The sequence below is a fragment of the Lycium barbarum genome, chromosome 12, assembly GCF_019175385.1.
Source record: "Lycium barbarum isolate Lr01 chromosome 12, ASM1917538v2, whole genome shotgun sequence".
NCBI lineage: Eukaryota > Viridiplantae > Streptophyta > Magnoliopsida > Solanales > Solanaceae > Lycium > Lycium barbarum.
The window spans coordinates 105640284-105663057 of record NC_083348.1 but is presented as its reverse complement, the minus strand read 5'-3'; the positions used below and the strand labels follow the sequence as shown (position 1 = coordinate 105663057).

At 35.4% G+C, this 22774-nt stretch overlaps 1 protein-coding gene and 1 non-coding gene across 2 annotated transcripts; both read left to right on the top strand.

The window, feature by feature from the left end:
- Positions 1–5839: 5839 nt before the first annotated feature.
- LOC132625022 (vacuolar protein sorting-associated protein 52 A-like) lies at positions 5840–22605 on the top strand. The gene is made up of 21 exons (XM_060339787.1): positions 5840–6045; positions 7984–8228; positions 8344–8405; positions 8522–8579; positions 8756–8851; positions 10087–10188; positions 10550–10633; positions 12481–12561; positions 13399–13542; positions 14234–14325; positions 14817–14898; positions 15372–15554; positions 18433–18548; positions 18692–18750; positions 19104–19204; positions 19656–19706; positions 20296–20475; positions 20559–20693; positions 21155–21229; positions 21961–22018; positions 22091–22605. Exons 2-21 carry the CDS (start codon positions 8202–8204, stop codon positions 22393–22395), a joined length of 2091 nt encoding a protein of 696 aa, XP_060195770.1. The 5' UTR covers positions 5840–6045; positions 7984–8201; the 3' UTR covers positions 22396–22605.
- Positions 13590–13687, top strand: LOC132625292 (U6 spliceosomal RNA). Its single transcript, XR_009576730.1, has one exon. It is a non-coding gene; the product is annotated as a U6 spliceosomal RNA (small nuclear RNA).
- Positions 22606–22774: the final 169 nt, after the last annotated feature.

Genomic DNA, 22774 nt, shown 5'->3' with positions numbered 1-22774 from the left:
AATTTGCTAAATCGCTTTCTTTATATTTTAAATTATGAGACTTGTTTTTATGAGATGATTAATGTATTTGTGTCAAAATCAAATATACTCTTAAATTGTATGCAATGTCAAGTGGATTACAATAAGCATTCTAGCACTTGACATCAAGGAAGAACGTGGAGTATTAGAACACGTAAACTAAGATCTAAAGCTCTCCAGTTGAGTTATTGGTCGGGGAAAAAAAAGGCACATTTGCTATTTATAGGGAGTATTAGTGACCGTCTTAGATGGCTAGCTACATCTAAGACAAAGTTTGACTTAACGGTATATCACTTCATCTAAACACACAGTAGTAAAAAGCGAAGCGACCTGTGATCATATATGAAGTAACGGAAGCAGACAAATACGTGGAAGCACATAAATAACGAATAATAAATATAGTAATTTTGAATATGAAATGTCAAATTAACACTAACTTAAATATTTTACCTAACTTTAACCCTTTTAATAAACGAGGGTCATTAAATTCAGAGAAAAATAGCGCTATGATCAAAGGAATAATATAACCACTAAATTCAAACAAACACGAAATAAATGTCTACTATATAATTAATATTTCAAACAAATTTTTGCTGATAATTTTTATTCATGCCCATGATAAAAAATAGCATGAGTTATGTATATATACTAGTTTACTTTCCAATAACTACCGGTAGCTTTCTTGCATTTTGAATATATAAGGTACTTATGCAACGACAACAATAGTCACTCTATAAAGAACATCATCAGTTATATTTTTTAGATTACCAGGTTGCAGTTCCCTCTGATTAAAGAGGAAACAAATTGGCATAGTTTTTGTAACAAGCTCAATATCAACTCTCTCATAAAAAACATAAAGATAGTCAAATGGACTCCACCCCCCCCCCCCCCCCCCCCCAGTTTCATTAAATTGAATAGTGATGGAAGCTGCAGAGGTGAAAAATATGTGGGGGAGGTGGGGTCATCAGAACTGATAAAGGAAAACCGGTACATGCTTACAGTATTAGTCTTGACAAATGCACCAGCAACTGGGCTGAAGCAAAAACATTGCAACATGGTATTGAATGGTGCAACAGTGAGGGTGGGAGGAAGATCATTGTGGAATCTGATTCATTATTGGTGGTACAAGCTATTCAAGGAAGGATAAAAGTGTCATGAAACATTGCTCCGCTTATTACTTGGATTCAGAGCATATTATCTTCTCATCATATCCAAATTAATCACTGCCTAAGGGAAACCAATCAAGTTGCTGATAAATTAACTCAAGCGGGGCATTCACATAGTGGTGTTGTTACTTACAATGAGTTTCAGGAACTACCTGTATCAGTTGAAGGTATTCTCAACATTGACAGGATGGGATTGCCAAGTATCAGAACGAGGCCTGTCAATAACAGTAATTCTGTTTTGGTCCTCCTTGAGTGGTAGGATAGTTTTCTTTTAGAATAGGATTGCATTAGAGTTTCTGTAACTTAGAAAACAGACTGCACTAATTAAAAATGAGTGTGATATGTTTTCTGAGCATAGGTATAGGTAATTGTAGCAAGGTTATGGCCAGCATGCATCAAAACTGGATCTGTCCAGTTTTTCATATTGCATAGGGGTATGGTTTTATGCCCTCCCCTCTTTGTATAGTTTTTTTCTTATCAATAAAATACCACCCAGGTTCTGATTTTGGAACTGGGTGGTCCTCCCACCTACACACCCCCCCCCCCCAAAAAAAAATGCAACGACAACAACATATTGTGTGATTTTTCACAGGGAAAGTAGAGTGTATGCAGACTTTACTCCTACCTCATAAAAATGGAGAGGTTATCTCCGATATACCCTCGCTTAGGTAAAAGGCATCTTGAAGCAGTTTGAAAAAAGAAAATACGTAAATGAAAGCAACAACAGTAATGAAATAATATGAAATAGAAAGTAGTATATAACATTCAGAAGAAGAAAGAATAATAATAACAACAATAAGAAAGTAGGTACACATGTGAAGAAGCGAATAATACTGGTAAGAAAGTATATAAGTACATGTACAACTGAGTCTATCCAGCAGGCAAGCGAGAGAACGCTCAACTGCCAACTACCCTTTTATCTTAGCCTGGGACCTTCAAATCCTCCTATCTAATGTCGTGTCCTCGGTAAGGTGAAAATACCCCATGTACTGTCTAATCACCTTCCCTAATACTTCTTACGCCCACCAATGCCAACCTCTCACACTTCATCACAGTCATCGAACATCTACGCTCTGCCTCTTCACATGCCCAAACCATCTCAGGGCTCATCATCACTTCTCTCATCTTCTCCACCATGAAGGCCACTCCCACTTTGTCCCAGGTATTCTCATTCCCAATCTTATATCTCCTAATATGTCCACACACCCGCTTCATCATGTTCATTTCCGCAACTTTCACATTATGAATGTACGGTACTTATATTATTTGACAATATAGTATAAATATTTATTTATATAATTTGTTGTATTTTTATTTTAGTTTATATTTTATTGTTCCTCTTTTAATGTTAAATTTACTGAATTAAATAAATGTTGCCTTTGTGTAAGCTTTTCATTAGAGTTTAAGTATTTGGTTTTGAAAAAAATGGACTACACAATTATATTCATCTTTGATAATTACACAGGGAGTGTAGTGAAGAAGAATAGGTGCCTTTGAAATTGAGCAATATGTATTACAGGGCTTGAGAAAAGGACATAAATGGTCCCTTAACTATGAGAGTATGTTCAAAATAGTCCCTTAACTATGCACTTAACGGTTTTGGTCCTTTAAGTTTGCCACAAGTTAACAAAAATAGTCTCTTAACTATAAGGGTTGGTTAAAAATAGTCCCTTAATGCATTTAACAGTTTAGGTCCTTTAAGTTCGCCAAAAGTTAATACTTTTAGTTTCCGATAAAATATTCATCGAACTTTGTTTGTTAGATTTGACGAGAACTATAAAAAAAAGGAAAAAAAATAGTGAGAACTCACATTTAGAGGTACACATTACTAAAGAAAAGGCCAAATACCTCAGGACAAAATCGACGGACGTCAGTCCGTTATAGGGAAAAACCGAGGAAAAACCTACATACTTGATAATGTCATAAAATAGTGTCTCGAAACATAAAGACCGATGGACTTAGTTGATTAAAACCGAGGGAGTCCATTGGCTAAGTAAAATACACTAGACTCATTTTTACTAAAAACCCGGTATAAAAATAAATACTTCCATTATAGTGATTCCTTTTTAAAAAAAAAAGTTTTCGCACATTTTTCCTAGAAAATAACCGACGGACGACCGTTGGTTTTCGTAAAAAATTTAAAAATAGTGTCCCTCGTTTTTATCCATCGATTTCCGTCCATCTTTTTTTCTCTTGTTTTTAGTAGTGACAATTTTTGTAGTTTTTGCTATTTCTAATTTACTTACGTCGGTTTTGTCTCGAGGTATTTAGGCTTTTCTTTAGTAATGTGTATCTTTAAATGTGAGTTCTCGCTAATTTATTCTTTATTTTTCTTAGTTCTCGTCAAATCCAACAAATAAAGTTCGATGAATATTTTGTCGGAGACTAAAAGTGTTAACTTTTGGCGAACTTAAAGGACCAAAACTGTTAAGTGTATACTTAGGGGACTATTTTTAACCAACCCTCATAGTTAAGGGACCATTTTTGTTAACCTATGGCAAACCTAAAGGACCAAAACTGTTAAGTGCATAGTTAAGGAACTGTTTTGAACCTACTCTCATAGTTAAGGGACCATTTATGTCCTTTTCTCTACGGGGCTTCCTAGTAGTACTATTTATTTGGAGTAATTTAATCTAAATAATGTATTAAGACTAGACGTCCTATGCCCGTGCTGCGCACGGGCCTAACACTTTAGATTATAGTGCATTTATGTGTATGTAGTTGTTTTTGAATAGTGATAATATATATATATATATATATCTTATTTTAAAATATAAATATTTTAAGTATATTTATTTTAGTAAACATAACAAATAAATGACATGGCGGAATAGCAAATACAACAGTTTAATATCTAGATTAGATCTCAGGCTAATATAAAAAATAAAAAAAATTGTATGGTTTCACTGACATTATTAATTTGCACTATTTTTATGCACACACACACACACACACACATATATATATATATATATATATTATGTTCAAAACACGATTAATATAACATTGTAGTTTGTACTTCATATCTAAAACTTTATTATATTAGTGCTTACTACGAATACAAAGTATGCACTTTTTTTTTACATTATTTTTTTTTAATATGAGGTTCATTTTTTTTTTTTTTATATTGCTTGATGTCGTTTAGTATGGGGTACACTTTTTTTTTTGGACATTATTAGTTTGTACTATTTTTATGCATATAATATATATACATATACTATGTTCAAAACACGATTAATACAACATTATAGTTCGTGCTCCGTATCTAAAACTTTATTATATTAGTGTTTGCTATGAATACAAAGTCTGCACTTTTTTTTTTTGACATTGTTTATTTTTTTAATATGAGATTCACTTTTTTTTTTTTATATTGCTTGATTTTGTCAATATGGGATACTATGTTCAAAGCACGATTAATATAACATTGTAGTTTGTACTCCTATCTAAAACTTTATTATATTAGTGTTAGCTACGAATACAAAGTCTGCACTCTTTTTTTTTACATTGTTTGTTTTTTTAACATGAGATTCACTTTTTTTTTATATTGCTTGATTTTGTTAATATGGAGTCCACCTTTTTTTTCCCATGAGTTTGGAGATGGTGGGTTCCACTTTTTTTTTTTTTTTTTTTTTTTAATATTGGTTGGTGTTTAATATGGGGACCACACTTTTTTTAAGTGCTTAATTGGTTGGTGTTTTTTTGAATTTATTAATATTGGTTGGTGTTTAATATGGGGACCACACTTTTTTTTTAAAGTATTTTAAGTATGTTGCTATATAATAATTTCATTTGCTCCCACTAATGGGTTGATACGCATATGACAATAAATCCATCATTATTGATTTAATTGTTTGATTTTCTAAACACTTTTGTATTTTAAGTATGTTGCTGTACAATAATTCTATTTGCTCCCTCTAATGGGTTGATACGCATGTGGCAATGAATCCATCAGGCTATATGGGCTCACAATTTTTTTTTTCAAAAATTGGAAAACGGATATATATATTTAAGTATTTTAAGTATGTTGATGTACAATAATTTCATTTGCTCCCACTAATGGGTTGATACGCATGTGACAATAAATCCATCATTATTGATTTAATTGTTTGATTTTCTAAGCATTTTTGTATTTTAAGTATGTTGCTGTACAATAATTTCATTTGCTCCCTCTAATGGTTGATACGCATGTGGCGATGAATCCATCATTATTGATTTAATTGTTTGATTTTCTAAGCACTTTTTTTTTAACATTGTTTGTTTTTTTAATATGGGATTCACTTTTTTTTTCCCGTGAGTTTAGATGTGATGAGTTCCACTTTTTATTTATTTTTATTTTTTATTACTGGTTGGTGTTTAATATGAGGCCCACAATTTTTTTTTAAAATATTAATAGTTGTTTAAAATATGTGGGCCACAATTTTTTTTTTTAGACCCACAAACGGACGACGAAGTGCCCAAACAGGTGCTTCTAATATAGTAGTAAAGTAAATTAAAGTAAAGTAATTCTTGAATATTTTTTTATTTTTTTATTACATAGGTACAGGGGTATGGAAGGGAAAATTGAGGAAACAGTTAAGCTAGTGGATCCTCGGATTCTTAAATAATTAGATTTACATTACAATTTACAGTAGGCGATCAACTCAGGTACGAGATAGTACATTCTCAAGTAATTAGATTTACATTAGAGCAAGTTGTGGGAGGAAGACGAGATTTCACTATATATGTTCTCCCTCCAAATTGTTTTATCCGTTTTGTTTTTCTTTTTGGCCTAAATCACAACATTTATTTTCTGTTCAGAGATATAATACTAAATCCCAATTTCAAAATTTCAGATCTCTCCTTGGCTCTTCACCGCTATCAGGTAGCGTACTGATTTCTACAATAGGGTGTGGATTGATTATGATTTGTTTGATTTGAAATGCTTTTGTTCGACATTACCTGTAACGAGACATCTGCCTATTTTTATGTCAAAAAGGGTTTGTTTTCTTATGTTAAAAACGGTTATCCTTGATTGGATTTAAGGCCGTGATTTGAAATGTCCAATTTTCTAGAGAGTTACTGTAGAGGGAAAAGTCTATACTGTTGTTCCTTATATGTTAGGACATCAACAATGCTTAATACAATAAGTAAAGTAATTCAAAGGACAAACAACAGAGAGAAATAAATAAGAGAGAGAATGAGCATATGGTTTTATCACTCGTGTCCACGACCATATAAAGCTTCATTTGAATATATTAGGATCAAACTAATTCTAGAAAGCTTAAGTATAAAGACAATGACAGAAAATACAAAAGTATAAATCGTCTTGTGAGAGTGGCTAATTCTTAACTGAATGCCCCTAGTTCCGTTGTTCGTTTGAGAGCTGTTCTATTTATAGGACTATGGTCTCTTGGAGCCCGAGTCCAATTGGAATCTCTGTTGAGAAGAAGTGGGTTCCTAATTGACAGTTGCCGTGCGGATACGCAGCTACTGCAGAGGTGGCTGAGGAGAATGATGAGTCCACGAAACTCTCAACCTTGTCCCCATGACTCAATCAGTGGATTAAATGAGCGTTACTGTGGAAGTCATGGCCTACGTTGTGGAAGGTCATTTGTTCCCACACTCAGATTATAGGAGGTATGAGAATGGTTGTGTGATCATGGAGTTCAATCGTCCACGACACTCATATTAGGTCGCTTGTTCTAGGAGTTGGTCGTTTGGAGACGTACTGTATAGGGAGTCAGAGATGGGTTAAGCCTTGTGATGGACAGGTATTGTGCGGGTAGTGAGTGTAGCACGTGCGGCCCACATGCTGTTTTTGCCCAGTACTGGTACTTTCTTAATGCATTGTATAATTCCTCCATGATCATGCAATTCCTAGTGAAAGTAGGGCAAGCGTCTCAGGGTTATTGGCCTCAATCAGTTACTAATAATGAGCCTTAGTGCTTTCTAGAATGATACAATTTGAGGAATTGTAAAATATAGCGGTGCATTTACTGAAGAATACTAAAGAATTTCTTTTAATGTAGCTTAGTTTGTAGCTTCTTTCCCCCATCAGAAAAATTGCTTCCGCTACTGCTCGACAACGCTTTTCCTTTTTTGCCAAACACTTCAAATTTCCAAAGGAAAGTGCTTTTGAATTCCCCAAAGCTTGAAAAGTGCTCTTGAGTTCCCAAAAGCTTGGCCAAACAGGCTATTAGTTAGAACTGAGAATGAGGCTAGTCTTTTGCATTTAAATGAATATTGATAGGGTCTTAGTGCTGTATATTTAATTAATAATTTGGATATGAGATCCTGAATTTGTTAGACTTTTTAGTTGGTCTGCATATGCTTATTTAATGATTTTGGGTGATTTTGTAAGCAGTACTTGTTGGAATCACCTAACTAGCAACTCCTCGACATCTCCCTCTCCATGATTTTTGCAACTTTAATCATAACATGTGTACTAGTTTTCTATTTAAATCAGTAATATTTAATCCCACAAGACTAATTACAAGTATTTTACACCTAAGATATTTTTGTTACCCAGCACCAACTAACCAAATAATCTCTCGCTGCAAAGTTCCATATTCAAGTTGCTATATGTTTTCAATAAAAGTATATTAACTATCCATTCTAACTCGCTTGGTTATTTTGGATAAGTTGAATGTACGTATGCATTACGGATCCATGTTAGTACAAGCCTGTATTTACATAATAATATTAATAATGATAATAACAAAACTAATAATAAAAATTACCCTGAATTGATGAACTGTATTTGAGGGTGTTGTTGACAAAATCACCTGTCTAACATTAAATGTATTTGCACTGCATGCAGTAAAGCTTGTGCCCTTTCCTAGATATAAAGAAGTCGGAATACAGTCATTGAACTCTGAAGTCCGTCCATAGATCGTTACCTGGACAGCATCACAAAGCAGGTTTTAGAGAAACTTCTTTTTGTGGTTCGGTTCTGAATATAGTAATGCTTGATCTGGCTTACTCTTAGATAGCTGCACTCTGTGGATCAGCAGAAAACTTGTTGGTTTTGAAGTTGCTATGGCGGAGGTGGCTGGCAACACATCGGTAAACAACTGTCTTCTCATTTTCCCACAAAGTTTCATGCTTTAGTTAGTGCACATTTTCATATCCTTGTGTTGCCTTACATCTGTGAATTTTGGCCAATGCGAACAATGGGCAGAAATCCTTCTTGGATTTAGGATCCTTCGTTGGCGACTTGAATGTTGATGATGAAACTGCCAGGTTTAGTTTCATTTCCTGGACTCATTTTGCTAATTTTTCTATAATGCTTGTGAGTCTTTCATTCTCGATCCTCTATATATGAAGAAATTTAGGACATTCTTCTTCTTTTCTTCCAGCGATGATATATCCCTTGAGGGACTTGAGGAAGAGTTACAGGAATGTCAAACTGATGATGTAAGAATGTCATACATTTATGTCACTTCCTTCATAGTAACAGCTGAATATGTTTCCAATTAAAGCTTGATATTTGTACAATTTAGTCCATTTTCATCCCCTTTGAGGGGAGGGGATAGGTTTGGGGACACTAATATTGGCCTATTGAGTCTAAATTTGCCTTTTTATATGCAAAGGTTGTTGCAAACATACTTTCTAAAGGGGCAACATTGCGGGAACACACTAAAGGCGTTGAAAATAATTTGCGGCAAGTTGAATTGGATTCTATCCAGGTTTGCTGTACTAATACATTAACTCTGTTTTGTCTGTATTCATAACTTGGGATTCAGAGTTGTTCCAGTTTGGACGTTTAGGTTTATCATGCATTTTGCTTTCTGGATCTTTATTTATTTTTTAAATTTTGAAAGAAAGGTAAGATTTTTTTCGTTCAACTTAGTACTAGTGATTGCTAATAATGCTAATAACAAAGTATTTACAAATACAAAGGCTTCCTTGTTTGTGTAATGAAACATTAAATCTGCATTTTCTAGCATGTTCGCTTCTACCATTGTTTATCAACAGTATTTACCCCTTTCTTTTTGCCTTGATCATTTTCTAAAAGAACCTTACTCTGGTCTCCATATTGAACCCATATGCCTTTGGACCTTTGTCTCCAATTGATTTCTTTAGCTTGCCAGCTTTTCCTACTTCCCCCGTGCACTTGACTTCTCCATTGTTTTTCTCTTTTGACATACTCCCTTCAGCATTTTTTTCTGATTAGATAAATAATTTTATTAATGACAGAAAATCGCATGTGTACAAGCAGTACACCAAATAGTAGAGAATTTACAACATAATATGATTCTCCACGAAAGACACCCAGCCTTCTATATGAATTAGAACCTCATGGCGTGCATAAAAGAAACTAGAAAAGAGATTCTATTCTTCAAATGTACTTAGTCATTCTCTATCCTCTCGAGCCCCCTTTCCTTCCTCAGTTTTTCTTTCAATGCTTCTAGTTTCAAGAGCCATATTGTCTTATTTCTTCCTCACTTGTAAGGGTTTTCTCCACTTAGTGCCTTCATTTTCCTTGCTAGAATACAGTCAACTCTTCTCTTGAACTGTACTAAAATGCCCGACTTAAATGTATAATTCAACTTGGGACACATAAAAGACACTTGTCTTTACTCCTTTCCCATGTGCCTCAGAAATTTACAAATGTTTCTTTCTTTGATGTTGGTCTGTGATCAGCGCGAACCACTGCCGATTTCGACGAGCTTCTGAATATCCTTGCACTGTAGTTTAGAGTTTTCTCTTTATCCTTGGTCAAACATTCTACATCTTTTCAGAAATAGGCGGAATAAATCTAGTTGTCACAACACAAATTCATGTGAAGCCTAATGAACTTGGGTATAATGACGATACGATACGATTATTTCATACTCATGTGCTAGTTTTTTGACAAGTGCCTTGTAAATTTGGCTATAATGACATTATAATGAGATGTTCTCTTTTATCAAATCAATAGGATTACATTAAGGAAAGTGATAATCTCGTCTCACTTCATGATCAAATTCGTGATTGCGACATGATTCTGTCCGGAATGGAGACTCTTCTCAGTGGATTTCAGGTACTTTCCATCAATATCAAGTTAAACTGGGCAACAATTTTTTTTTCCTGCTTAAGCAAATCAGCTGATTAAGGCTTTAAAGTTTGTTTGTTCCGGAGATGATATCATTGATAAGTGGTACAAGTAGGTCACCTTGTTACTATTAGTAATATTGTGTATAGTATCATCCATCTTCACATGCTGGGATGACTTCGGTTTTATTTTGGGGCAAAATCACTATCAGGATTTCTTTGTCTCTGCCTTCACTCACCATACAAAGAAGAAAATGCAATAAATTAAAGAAACACTACATAACATCTTAAAAGTCAACTTGGCTGTATCTTTTATCATTAAACTTGATATTCACTGTTTTATTTGCCAGGAAGAGATAGGTTCTATAAGTTCAGATATTAAAATTCTCCAAGAGCAGTCTATGGATATGGGACTGAGGCTGAAGAATCGCAAGGTATTATTGTTAAAGGATGGACTTTCTTGTACTGTTTACAGTCTAGTCCTGGGCTTCCTTTAATTTGTATAATGTAAGTTACATCTGTAGATTATTTGTTACCTTCTAATTCTGAAGCAATGTTGATACTGACAGCTGTTGTTGGAATGTATCACATTATCAGTCTCAATGAATAAAGTGTATACTAATTGTATTTCATGTGTGAAGAAGTTATTATTTTTTCCAAACATGTGGTATTGACCATTTTCTTTATCTTATAGATTTTTGGTTATCTTGCTTTTTACATTACTTTCTGTAGAAGACCTTATGAGTAATCAGTCATGGATGGTGGCCTCTTTCGCTAACATAGACAATGGGGAAAAAAGAAGAATGGAAAGTATTTGAAGGAACTGCGTTTAAAAAAAAGTATTTGAAGGAACTGAAAACTCCTATGTAGAAATCAGAGGAATATTTTTCATTTTGATACACTTCTGGAGCATATGTAATATTGCAGTAGGTGTGGATGCTCGTTGTGGAGAATCACATTTTTATCCAATAGCCAATAGGTGGTTGTTTGGAGAGAGAAACAGGAGAGATTTTGAAGGCGTAGAGATGAATTTTATGAAATTGTGGAGTAGCCTCTTGTCCCTTATTTCCTTTTGGTGCCACCCATGAGGTTCCTGTATGTATAGATAATGGGCGTCATTCGTAGAAAACCATATCTTTTTGTAAGTTTTCTACTTTTTGGTATACTAGTATATATGCATTTGTTGCCCAACCATTAATAAAATTTGTTACCCATTATACATCTTGTATGTTATATTTTGCCAAACAATAGAAATGCGGTTTGGCAAGTTGCATGAGTAGTTGCACTTATCTGCTTGCCGAGTTCACTGGATTTTCAGGAAAATCCTATCAATTTTTCCGAAAGATTTAGTGACCAAAAATTGTGTTTCAGTGTATTAAAAGCTACACTGTTGATGTGCTATAGTAGTAATGCCAGAGTAAAGAAATCATCCTAAGTTAGTCCGTGGTTTAATTACCTTTTAGCTGTTTGGAATGGAAAGGTCTGTCTAAATTTTTTTTTCCCAATAAGTTCTGTCTATATATTTTTTCTCAAAAGGCATCAACACCCACAAAGGAACAGAAAAACTTCTTGGTAGATCATCCTTACATGGATTAACATAATTCTCATCTCTTCTAGTACTTTTTGGCAATGATCATTGCTACCTGGAGGTGCCTAATTTAAAGATAATGAATAGAAGAAAACATATTTTCTTTTTTCTGAAGCTGTTGTCATCTTTGAAGGCGTTGTATCTGTTACGCATTTGGATCACAGCATGTGTCCTTTCATATTTTGCTGAATACCATTTCCTATTTTATTTGATGTTGATTTTATTTCATGAACTTCTGAAGGACTCTCCAAAATTAGTTGTTCAGAGTTATGTTGACAATAATTTACTGGGATCAGTTTCAGCCTTGAGACCAGAACCATCCTTCTCTTAGTTTTTGGTGCAGATTCTTTTTACATGAAATGGATGATATCATTGATCTGATCGGTGCCTTGCACTGTTTGTAAAGCTTCTTCAGCACAGTCGTAGTGCTGTTGGCAGTTTCAGTAAAATATTTAACATTTATCAAAAAAGTAAAAAAGTATTCCAATTTAACCTATTAGACACTTCACTTCTTATGTTTTTTCATGATGTACCTCCTCTTAGACATATTAGATTGCTACTATTGCAAATTAGTCATGCTGTGGTGTCCCGTATACTTGATATGACAACCATAATTGAGTCTTGGTGTTTGAGCTCGGAAAATAGTTTCTGATGTCTGTAGTGTACTTGCTAAATAGTTATCTTATTTTGCAGGTGGCAGAGTCAAAGCTGGCAAAGTTTGTTGAAGATATTATTGTTCCTCCAAGAATGATAGAAATAATTGTTGATGGAGAGGTACTTTTGGCTCCTTGGTTTGTTTGTTCCTCATATTTATTCTTACATTGTATTCTATAGTGAGTCAAAGAAGAATAACAATGAGGGAAAATGGCAAATGTGAAATTTAAGTAGAGGAAGAAAGGGTGAATGAGTTGCTATAATCTTTCATATGATTTTGAGGACAATGATGTGACTTGTTGGGGCGACTGAGTGTGTAGTAGCTTGGTTTATTCTTTTCTTCAAAGTGATTATTGTTTTAATTTTTTAAGGTTTACATAGCGCTGCCAAAGAATTTTAAATTACAATCGAAAACTCTTCTTCTTGGTTGTAGACTGTTAACGCTGGACTTCCTCACTTCTCCCTTCTTTCCATCATTTCGGCCTCCTGGAATACTGAGTCTTACAATAAAACACTGTTCTTTTTGGTGGTTGACTGTTAACGCTGGACAGACTTTCTCAGTTCTTCTTTTGCTATTCTTCCCCTCCTTTTTGGTCTTGGCTTTGCTGGTATTACATTGCTACATTTGATAATGGGGCTCTGTTTGGAATGTTAAGTTTCTTCTAGTTAATCACCATCTCTTCTGAACCAGGGAAAATATAATGCATTATATCTTTTTCTTACTCTGTATTGCATCATTCTGTCAGATGTTTAATTTTCAAAAATTGCTTATTGAGCCGAGGGTCTCTCGGAAACAGCCATCCTACCTTGGTAGGAGTAAGGTCTGCGTACATTATACCCTCCCCAGACCCCAAGATGTGGGATTTCACTGGGCTGTTGTTGTTGTTGTTGTTGCTTATTTGAAAGCCTTTTTCACTCATGGCTTCTAACCTGCCATGCAACACTGAATGTTTATAGGTTAATGAGGAATACATGAGGACACTTGAGATTTTGAGTAAAAAGCTGAAGTGTGCAGATGCAGATCCCACTGTTAAAACATCAAAAGCTCTGAAAGATGTTCAGCCTGAGCTAGAAAAACTTCGGCAGAAAGCAGTCTCCAAGGTATGTATATGCCAAGTAGTCTGGCTTATGCCGAGTGTGCAATGCTAGTTCCTTTGGTGACATCAAATAAAATTGGAATGGTATGAGAAGATTCGCTTGTCCCCTGCGCAAGGATGACACAAATTGAGAAATGGTCCATTTGTATTTTCAATTAAATAAAAAAGGTGTGCAAGGTTACAGTGACAGCCAATTCAACCAATAAGCCAAGAACACAATCTGTATAAATAGTGAAAAACTGTGTATCATCTGAATTTGCATCAGCCTTAGTTGCAAGTTATTTTCAATACTGCCTTCTGCCTATGTGGACCTTCTTGTCTGGATCTATCTGTCGAGCACTTTTCTCCACATTTCTTAACTGGAAAAATTCCTCTTCTAGGATTTTGATGCATCAAATTCACATACTTTTTTTAATTTTAAATGCGCTTTCCAGTTGCCACCCCACAACAAAGTTGTGCGCTCATAAGGTGATAAATGATGTCTAATTATTGCTTTTGCTTAATGCATATGCTTGTTGTTTGGGGGTTGTGCTTTTTGCCTTTAATTGGTTTACCAATAAGAAGAGTCTTAGATAAGTAAGAAGAGTTATTGTTTTTAATTTAATTACTCATCTGATTGGGTTGTTCATAAACTTCTAGAACTATGTTGCCTTTAGTCTTGTCACATCTAATCCACTTTCCTTTTCCTCTTCTAGGTGTTTGATTTCATGGTTCAGAAGCTATACGCTTTAAGGAAACCCAAAACTAATATCCAGATCCTTCAGCAGAGTGTCCTTCTAAAATATAAGTGAGTTGCATCTTCTTCTGGTTTCTATCATATATTTTATTTCTCATTCCTCTCTTCCTGACTACTGAGGAGTAGCTAATTTGTTTGTGCAAAAAGAACACATGATTGAAGAGTTGCAGTTTTTTGAGTGTGCGAAGAAGAATAAAGGTGCTTCATTGTTATTCTCCACAGGATTTTTTTTGAAGTACTTGAAAAAGCTGTTTGGAAAGAAACTTAAACAAACAGGTTCTTGAAAAACTTAGAAAAAAAAAATATGTAAAAAAAGCCAAATTTATGTGCGATCCTGGTGTGTATGGGGTGTTGCCTTTTATTGCTATCGTGGTCCACTTAAATGATGTCAAGCAGGATGAGTTCTTCGTAAGAGGTCCATAACCTAAAATTATGATTATCATCAGCCTCAATGCTTCCTTCCAATTTTCTTTTCACACTTTCAAATTCCTGGATTTGTCCAAACATGCAGTTGAAGATTATTTTTGCAATTATTTCGGCAGGTATATCCTTTCCTTTCTCAAGGAGCATAGCAAGGAGGTGTATCTTGAGGTTCGAGCAGCATATATTGACACAATGAACAAGGTTAAATTTTACATTATTAATTTATTTTGGATAATTTTGCTAGCTTAGATGGTTGATGAATCGAAAGTTAAAGATTATGAGTTCATAGATGTCTAACTCATTGGGATCGACGTAGTAGCTCTTGACGTGCAAGTTCGAAAAGATAATTTAATATTCTTAAGGTCCATGAGTGCTTAACTTGACTGTTCCTTTGGTGCCCATCCTTGAAGACTTAAGTTTTTGTTTATGAGTTGTAAATGTTTCTCTGGTGTATGGAAGCGGGTCCAACACCTTATCACTCTCGGGAAAAGACATGCCTACATGACTTAATTTGCTGCTTTGCCTAATGTTTGATATGCCTTTAATCAGTCTTAAGGTATTGTCATAGGTATGGGTTGCCCGCATGTACAGTTGATAAGAGACTTAAATATGCTTTTTGGCTAACAAGAGATTGTGCTCTTTCATGAATACTAAAGCGAAAAATTGTGTCACAGGTTCTGAGTGCGCAGTTCCGCGCTTATATTCAAGCTTTAGAAAAGCTTCAGTTGGATATTGCAACATCTAGTGATCTGATAGGTGTTGAGACCAGAAGCACGGGTCTTTTTTCGAGAGGAAGAGAACCATTGAAGAACAGGTCTGCAGTTTTTGCTCTTGGAGAAAGGATAAACATTCTCAAGGTCGTCATCTTCTTTCTTTGAGCCTTGATATTATGACCAAAAAGATTGTCACCATATCATTCTGCAGAGTGCAGAGATTATGAATTTTGTGCATCATTGAATGTTAGTGTGCTTTAGCTTGTTCGAGTGTAAAGGTATCTGTAAATTTCACTCTGGTAAATTACTTTTTAGTTTGAAAATAACTTTGATTTAGTGCGTTTGGAGGATGCATTGCCTGATAATTGGAATGAATATATATGAATACTGACTAATTCATCAGTACTAGCTTCAGATGTGTATGATCTTAGCACCTTTTATGTAGAAGATACTTAATGGAGATAATGTGAAGTCTCTTTTCTTTACATCATAATTATTCAAGGATGACGCATAAGTGAAGGAACCTATCTAATGACTGCTGAAATCACATGTTCTGTGCTGCTATTGTTCTTGGCTTTTTTATTCTGTAGAGTGTCATGTATTTTTTTTTTTAATAAAGAAATGTCATATTTTCAGCATTAATTTTTCTTGTTAGGGAGGAAGTTATCTTTGAAATGTTCTATGAAGACTAAGGAAAATGTAGCTCTAAGAACAATCTGAGTTGCATCTAGGTTCATTCCTTGGTACATTTCTTGGGTTAACACCTGCTTAACTGTCCCAATTTGAATCTATTGGTCCAAGTATCAAGGCGATTGAACATATGCAACATATTACTGGAAGAACTTGCTATATAATTCCATAAACACCTGGTGATATGTGGAAAAAATGAAGTATCCTTCAGTACCACACTATAATCAAAAGGCACAACAACCTGAGCTATTGGATTTCAGATATATTGGGAGCCATTAAAGAAAAGGAGAAATCAGCACTACTTGGTGAAATAATTTTATTTATAATCAATTTGAAGCCATCTGCTAGAGGCTGACAATCAAAATAATGCCATTATACCTAGGCTTGTTCTTGTGTTGCACAAAGACCACGACTTATGCTCAGCTAGAACTAAAAAGACTAACGCAAGTAAAAGTGGTTGAATTATCTATTCCAAGAATCAACTATCTGTCTAGGCTGTGACAATCCAAAGAATGCCATTATACCAAGGGTTGTTCTTGTGTTGCACAAAGACCATGACTTATGCTCAGCTAGCACTATAAAGACTACCACAAGTAAAAGTGGTTGAATTAATTTGAGGAAGTGTGAGATTATCCCTGTTGGGAGGTGAATAACATTGGGTCGCTTGCTCATTGTCTTGAATTGCAGGGTCGGAGCTCTGCCGACTACTTACCTTGGAGTACCGCTAGGTTCCTCGAACAGGATCTTACGGTGTGGAATCCGGTTGTTTAGAGGGTCGAGAAGAGACTAGCAGGGTCGCTAAAAAGATATTTGTCCCGGGGGGGGGGGGAGTGCTTATTAAAAGCACATTATCGAGTATTCCCGCTTACTACTTGTCTTTATTTCTTGCTCCAACTTCAGTCATTAATAAGTTGGAAAAGATTCAGAGAGATTTCCTTTGGGATGCGGCGGATGGGGCAAGGAAGTTTTACTTGGTGGGGTGGGACATTGTCACATCTCCTAAAAAATGGGGAGGCCTCAGAGTTAAGGATTTGAAAGTCTTTAATAAAGCTTTATTGGGCAAATGGATGTGGAGGTTCGGGGTGGAGGTACAAGCTTTGTGGTTGGGGGGAGGGGGGGGGGGTGATAGTTGACAAATATGGGATTATGGAAGGGGGCTGGAAAACTTGAGATACTGTTTTGCCTTTTGGTTGTGGTTTATGGAGAAATATCATGAAGGGATGGGATAATTTTGTGAAAAATATCTCATTCAAGGTCGGAGATGGGAGGACGGTATATTTCTGGGGACACAACTGCTGTGGGGACATTATTGAAAGATGATTTTCAGAGTTTGTACAATATATCTTGCCAAAGAGATTTGACAATTCAACAGATTAGGGGGACTCAAGGTGGAGAGACTTTTTGGGATTTAAGATTTGGAAGGTGTTTTCAAGATTAGGAAGTGGACGAGTTTCAAAGATTGATAGATTTGCTTCATAGGCAAGTCAATCGGGTGGATAATCCCGATGTGTCGTGGTGGGCCCAGGGAAATAATGGAGTGTTCTCGGTGAAGTCTTTTTATGAGAAACTTTTGGTTAGGGAGGAAGTTGATTTCCCATGTAATGCAATATGGGTTCCAAGTGTGCCAAGGAAGGTGTGTTTCTTCAATTGGCTAGCCACTAAAGGAGTGATTTTGACGGCGGAAAATCTTAGAAAGAGGAAGGTTGTTTGAGTCAGTTGGTGCTACATGTGCAAGGAGACGGGGAAGGACGTGAAGCATCTTCTTCTACATTTTAGGTTTACCATGAGACTGTGGTGGGGCATGTTTGGGTGGTTCATTGGGCAATGTCAAGAACTGTGAAAGAGTTGATGGTTAGTTGGAAGAGCGAGAGAAGGACGAGAAGACAAAGGGCTTGGAACATGGTTCCGCTTGCATTGATGTGGATAGTCTGGAATGAGAGAAACAAGAGAGCTTTTGGAGGAAGAGAGTCAAGTTTTTCTCAATTGAGTAGTAGTCTTCGCTCCCTTATTTTCTTTTGGTGTAATCAGAAAGTTCCTAGTTGTATAGAGGATTGGGTGGAGTTTGTAGAGAATCATATTTTTGTAGATTATTTATCTTTTAGTATATCCCTTGCATACAGTCGTTCTTGGCCATGTTTATGAATGAAAATACTTTTACTTGATAAAAAAAAAAAAAAAAAAAAAAAGAATCAACTACGTGCTTATTCGATTTTCTGTTAACTCTTGATTTAGTCTGGTCCATCCCATTGATAGGGAGATACGAAAAATGTTGTAGCAATGTTCATGTTGATTAGATGTAGTATTTATGGCATATACTTTCCACTGTGTTCAGGAGATTGATGAGCCTCCATTAATTCCACATATTGCTGAAGCCAGCTCAAAAAAATATCCGTATGAGGTCCTTTTCAGGAGTTTGCACAAGCTGCTCATGGATACTGCTTCTTCTGAGTACTCTACGACTTCCCTATTTGAATACCAAGCTTTTGAGTTGTAACTCACTTTGAAACAGTATAGCTTTCCTACTGATAATAGAGTGGTTAACTTTCCTTGTTAAATATGATTTAACTTACTTTTTCCTTTTATTTGATTAGGTACCTTTTCTGTGATGATTTCTTTGGAGAACAGACCATGTTTTATGATATTTTTACTGGTATGGGAAGTAGTGAGTTAAGAGTAAACTTTCGTTGTCATGTACCTTGCTGCAGATAAATATCCTGATTGTGCTTCTTAGAGTATTTATCTTAAATAAATCAGATTTCAAAAGTATCCTGTCAATTCCAGATCGAGATGTTTAACCAAAGTTGTATATGCAGTTCTTAGGACTATCTCATGTTGCCTTTAATCTGTTAAATTAAGTTGAGATCTCCTTCTCCCAATCTGTATTATGATAATTTTCAAACACCTTCAGCACATGCTGAAATCTGCAATTGCTAATTTTGATAGGAATAATGTAAATTCTTGGATTTTCAATGAGATTAATGATAAACATTTGTGTGATTTCAGGCCCGCTTTCAGTAATTGATGAGCATTTCGGTACAGTTCTTCCCAATAGTTTTGATGCAATTGGCTTAATGCTAATGATTCGCATCATTCACCAGCACCAGGTATACCCCTAAGCTTCTTTTCTGGTATTACCTTTCAGATTAAACGCAGGTAGTATTAAAATCCTGTAATGCATCAAAGAATTTTAATGAAGTTTTAGTCTTTAGCTCAAAAGAAATTTAAAAATATTCATTTAAAAAAAAAAGGAATATAAAAATGAAAAGATAATAGAAATGGACTGAGGTAAAAATGCTTCGCGACTTGGGAATATCTCAAAGAAAAAAAGCAAATGAATTATGTCAGATATTCTTTTTACATTTTCCTTTTAGTTTTTTTAAAGCTTATATAAATATTTGATTATTTGGAAGTTCATTGAGGAATCATGTGCTTAATACACGTGTATGATGGATGGTCCTATAGCATGTTAAATAACTTGACATCAAATGTGTGGTTTTTTGGCTCTTAATTATTGCTGGAATCTTTTCTTATAGAAGGACTGCTTTTTTTTCCCAGCTTGTAATGTCCAGGCGCCGAATTCCATGCCTGGATTCATACTTGGACAAGGTACGTATCATCTGATTCACTTTACCACCTAAGTCACCAGTATCACTGGAAAATATCCCTGTTCCCACCTTTTGCCAATGCATGTGAGTTACTTGCGTATAAATGAACCTAAATGACTTGGCAGCTGTTATTTCACCAGATACTTATTTTTCACCTGTTGCCTTCTGTTGGGGTGATGTATGTCCTTGTGTTAGTTCCCATTTGTTGCTGCTGTGATCTGTAAAAAAAACAGTCACAAGCATAGCGGGCACATGCAGGGGTTCTTTGTGGAAGCATATAATATTATTAATTTGGGGTATAAATTTTCATCTTGGGATTCATGATGTTTGGCAGGACTACATAGGAAATTAAACACCTTGCAAATAGAATATGGTGAGGTGGACCATTTTAAAATGAGGAATAATAGGATTCATAATTATAGAAGGTTCAGAAAAGGTGAGTATAAATGTACCTCAACTCCTTAAGGTCTTTAGAAAGTTCAACATAATGAGTCTGGAACCAAAAGAAAATTAAAAATAAACTGTTTTTTATAGCTATCTTCCCTTTATGATGGACTGCTTTCCACTTGTTTCTTAATGAATCTTGGCAGGTCAATATTGCTTTATGGCCACGATTCAAGATGGTCTTTGACTTGCACCTCCACAGTCTGCGAAATGCTAATATCAGGACTCTCTGGGAAGATGATGTTCACCCACATTATGTGATAAGGCGCTATGCTGAGTTTACTGCCTCCCTTATTCACCTTAATGTAGAATATGGAGAAGGCCAGGTTGGAGAACATGAAGGTCCTCTTTTTACTTTGTGGTTTGCTTGCACCAGACTGGCTTTCATACTTGCTGCTAATTTTTGTAGCCTGAACTGAATCTGGAGAGACTCAGAATGGCTGTTGATGACTTGCTTGTCAAGCTTGCACATATGTTCGCAAAACAAAAGCTGCAAACAGTATTCCTGATAAACAACTATGACATGATAATATCCGTTTTGAAGGTAAGAAGTTACTATATTTTTCTTTTCTTTGATCGACAATTTCTTTGATTGACAAGAAATGAATCATGACAAGTGCAAGTCATTGTCTTGAATCAATAATCAATATGGGTAATGGTCATATGCGGATAATTGTCTAATGAAAAGAAAGATGGATTGTAAAGGAAAATGGGGATCTGTTGGACTATTTCCCCGGCCTCCTTTCTGTCGAATGAAAAGAGGTATCAAAGTATTGATTCCTGTTATTACATTGCAAATCTGGATAGTGGCATGTCAGTGGCTCTGATTCCTGTATTCTGAAATTTAGCAAACCATCATACTGTAGACGTATCAATATTGACTATGCCCTATCTAAACATTTGATGTTATTGTTAGCAGATTTTATATAATTTGGAAGTCTAAATTGTACTAATATTTAATGCTAAAGAACTTAAAGCACCAAATAATCTTTCATTTGCTTTCAGGAAGCTGGTCCAGATGGTGGGAAGATCCAGATGTACTTTGAAGAGCTTCTAAAGAGTAACACAGCCATATTCGTGGTGAGCACACAGTTCAATTCGTGCATTCCAAGAATGTTGAATTAATTATTGTTATATTTCTCCAAGACTGACAAACGCCAAGTCACTTCTATTATTGCTCGACTGTCAGGTTCAATTAGGTGCCGAAGTAGACTTAGGTGATCTGTTGAAAATAAAATCCATGATGTTCGTCCAGAAAACATCAGCATTGAGATAGATTGAACCAATAACACAGAGTTCATCTATATTTGTTGTGAGTGCTAGATTTCAAGAGGAATATTTGGTGTTGATTGCAATCCCAAATAGTGGGATACCTTTTCCTAGATAAGTTTCCTTAATGTGAAAGGAGGAGGAAGACGTGGCAAGCATCTCCCATACTCTCAGCCCTAGATCCAAAAGAAGGGAAGAATTCCATTCCCCGATGGAAGTTTATGCTTCACCACCTCCAAACACCTACATACCCGCCCCATACAATACGGTGCCCGTGCCATAACCTACTTGGAATACCGAATATAAGTCACGGACTGACAACCAAAGCCTTGCCCTTCCTTTGTGCTTCCAAATACTCAAAGTCTAGTTATAATAGTGGAATAATTAGGATTTGTAATCAACGTTAATATCAACATCTGTAGGAGTTTTCTTGAACAATTTTCATGTCAAGCCTCTTCTTCTTGATTGCACAAATATTCGAGCTTTTTAACAATTATAAACTTCAGTTATAGGGTTTTCTCTTATGTTCTATTTTATTGCAGGAAGAAGTGCTACTGGAGCATTTTAGCGATCTTATCAAGTTTGTAAAAACGAGAGGGTGTAAGTGTTAATTTTATGCATATCAATTTATCTCAAACCTTCTCAGATGCTCTGATTATTATCATATTGCAGCTGAGGATCCAAGTACTGGCACTGAAAGACCTATAACTATTGCTGAAGTCGAGCCGATTGTTAAGGACTTTGCAAGCAGATGGAAAGCTGCCATTGAGCTTATGCACAATGATGTGATTACTTCTTTCAGCAATTTCCTGTGTGGTATGGACATTCTAAGAGCTGCATTAACTCAACTTCTTCTTTACTATACAAGGCTTTCAGATTGTATAAAGAGGATAAATGGTGGCTCTACCTTGAACAAGGATCTTGTTTCAATTTCATCCATAATGTATGAGATCAGAAAATATTCGAGGACTTTCTAGGACATTTTTCTCTTTTCGTGTCCGTTTTACAGCGATCATGTTTGTTTTCACACCCTATTTAGAGTCTCTTGAATCTCTGTGTAAGGCATTTCAATTGACCATTGCATTATTATTTAACTGACATTTTGTAAGATTGTATTAATGTGTTTCTATACCTTCTGACAACTTCTTAATATGTGTAATGATGATCATATTCTTGGTTCTGTGTTCCATGCGTTGGAAGTGTTTCAATTTTTTCAAATGACGTTAGAAGTGTATTATTTAGTTTGGGCTTTCAGTTTCACCCCAATCGAATCTTAGTTGGTTATCACTTTCATTTTTTTGCGCGGATTGCCCTTGATTTGGGGTGGTCTTGAAATTTTGCCTCATATTTGTGGTC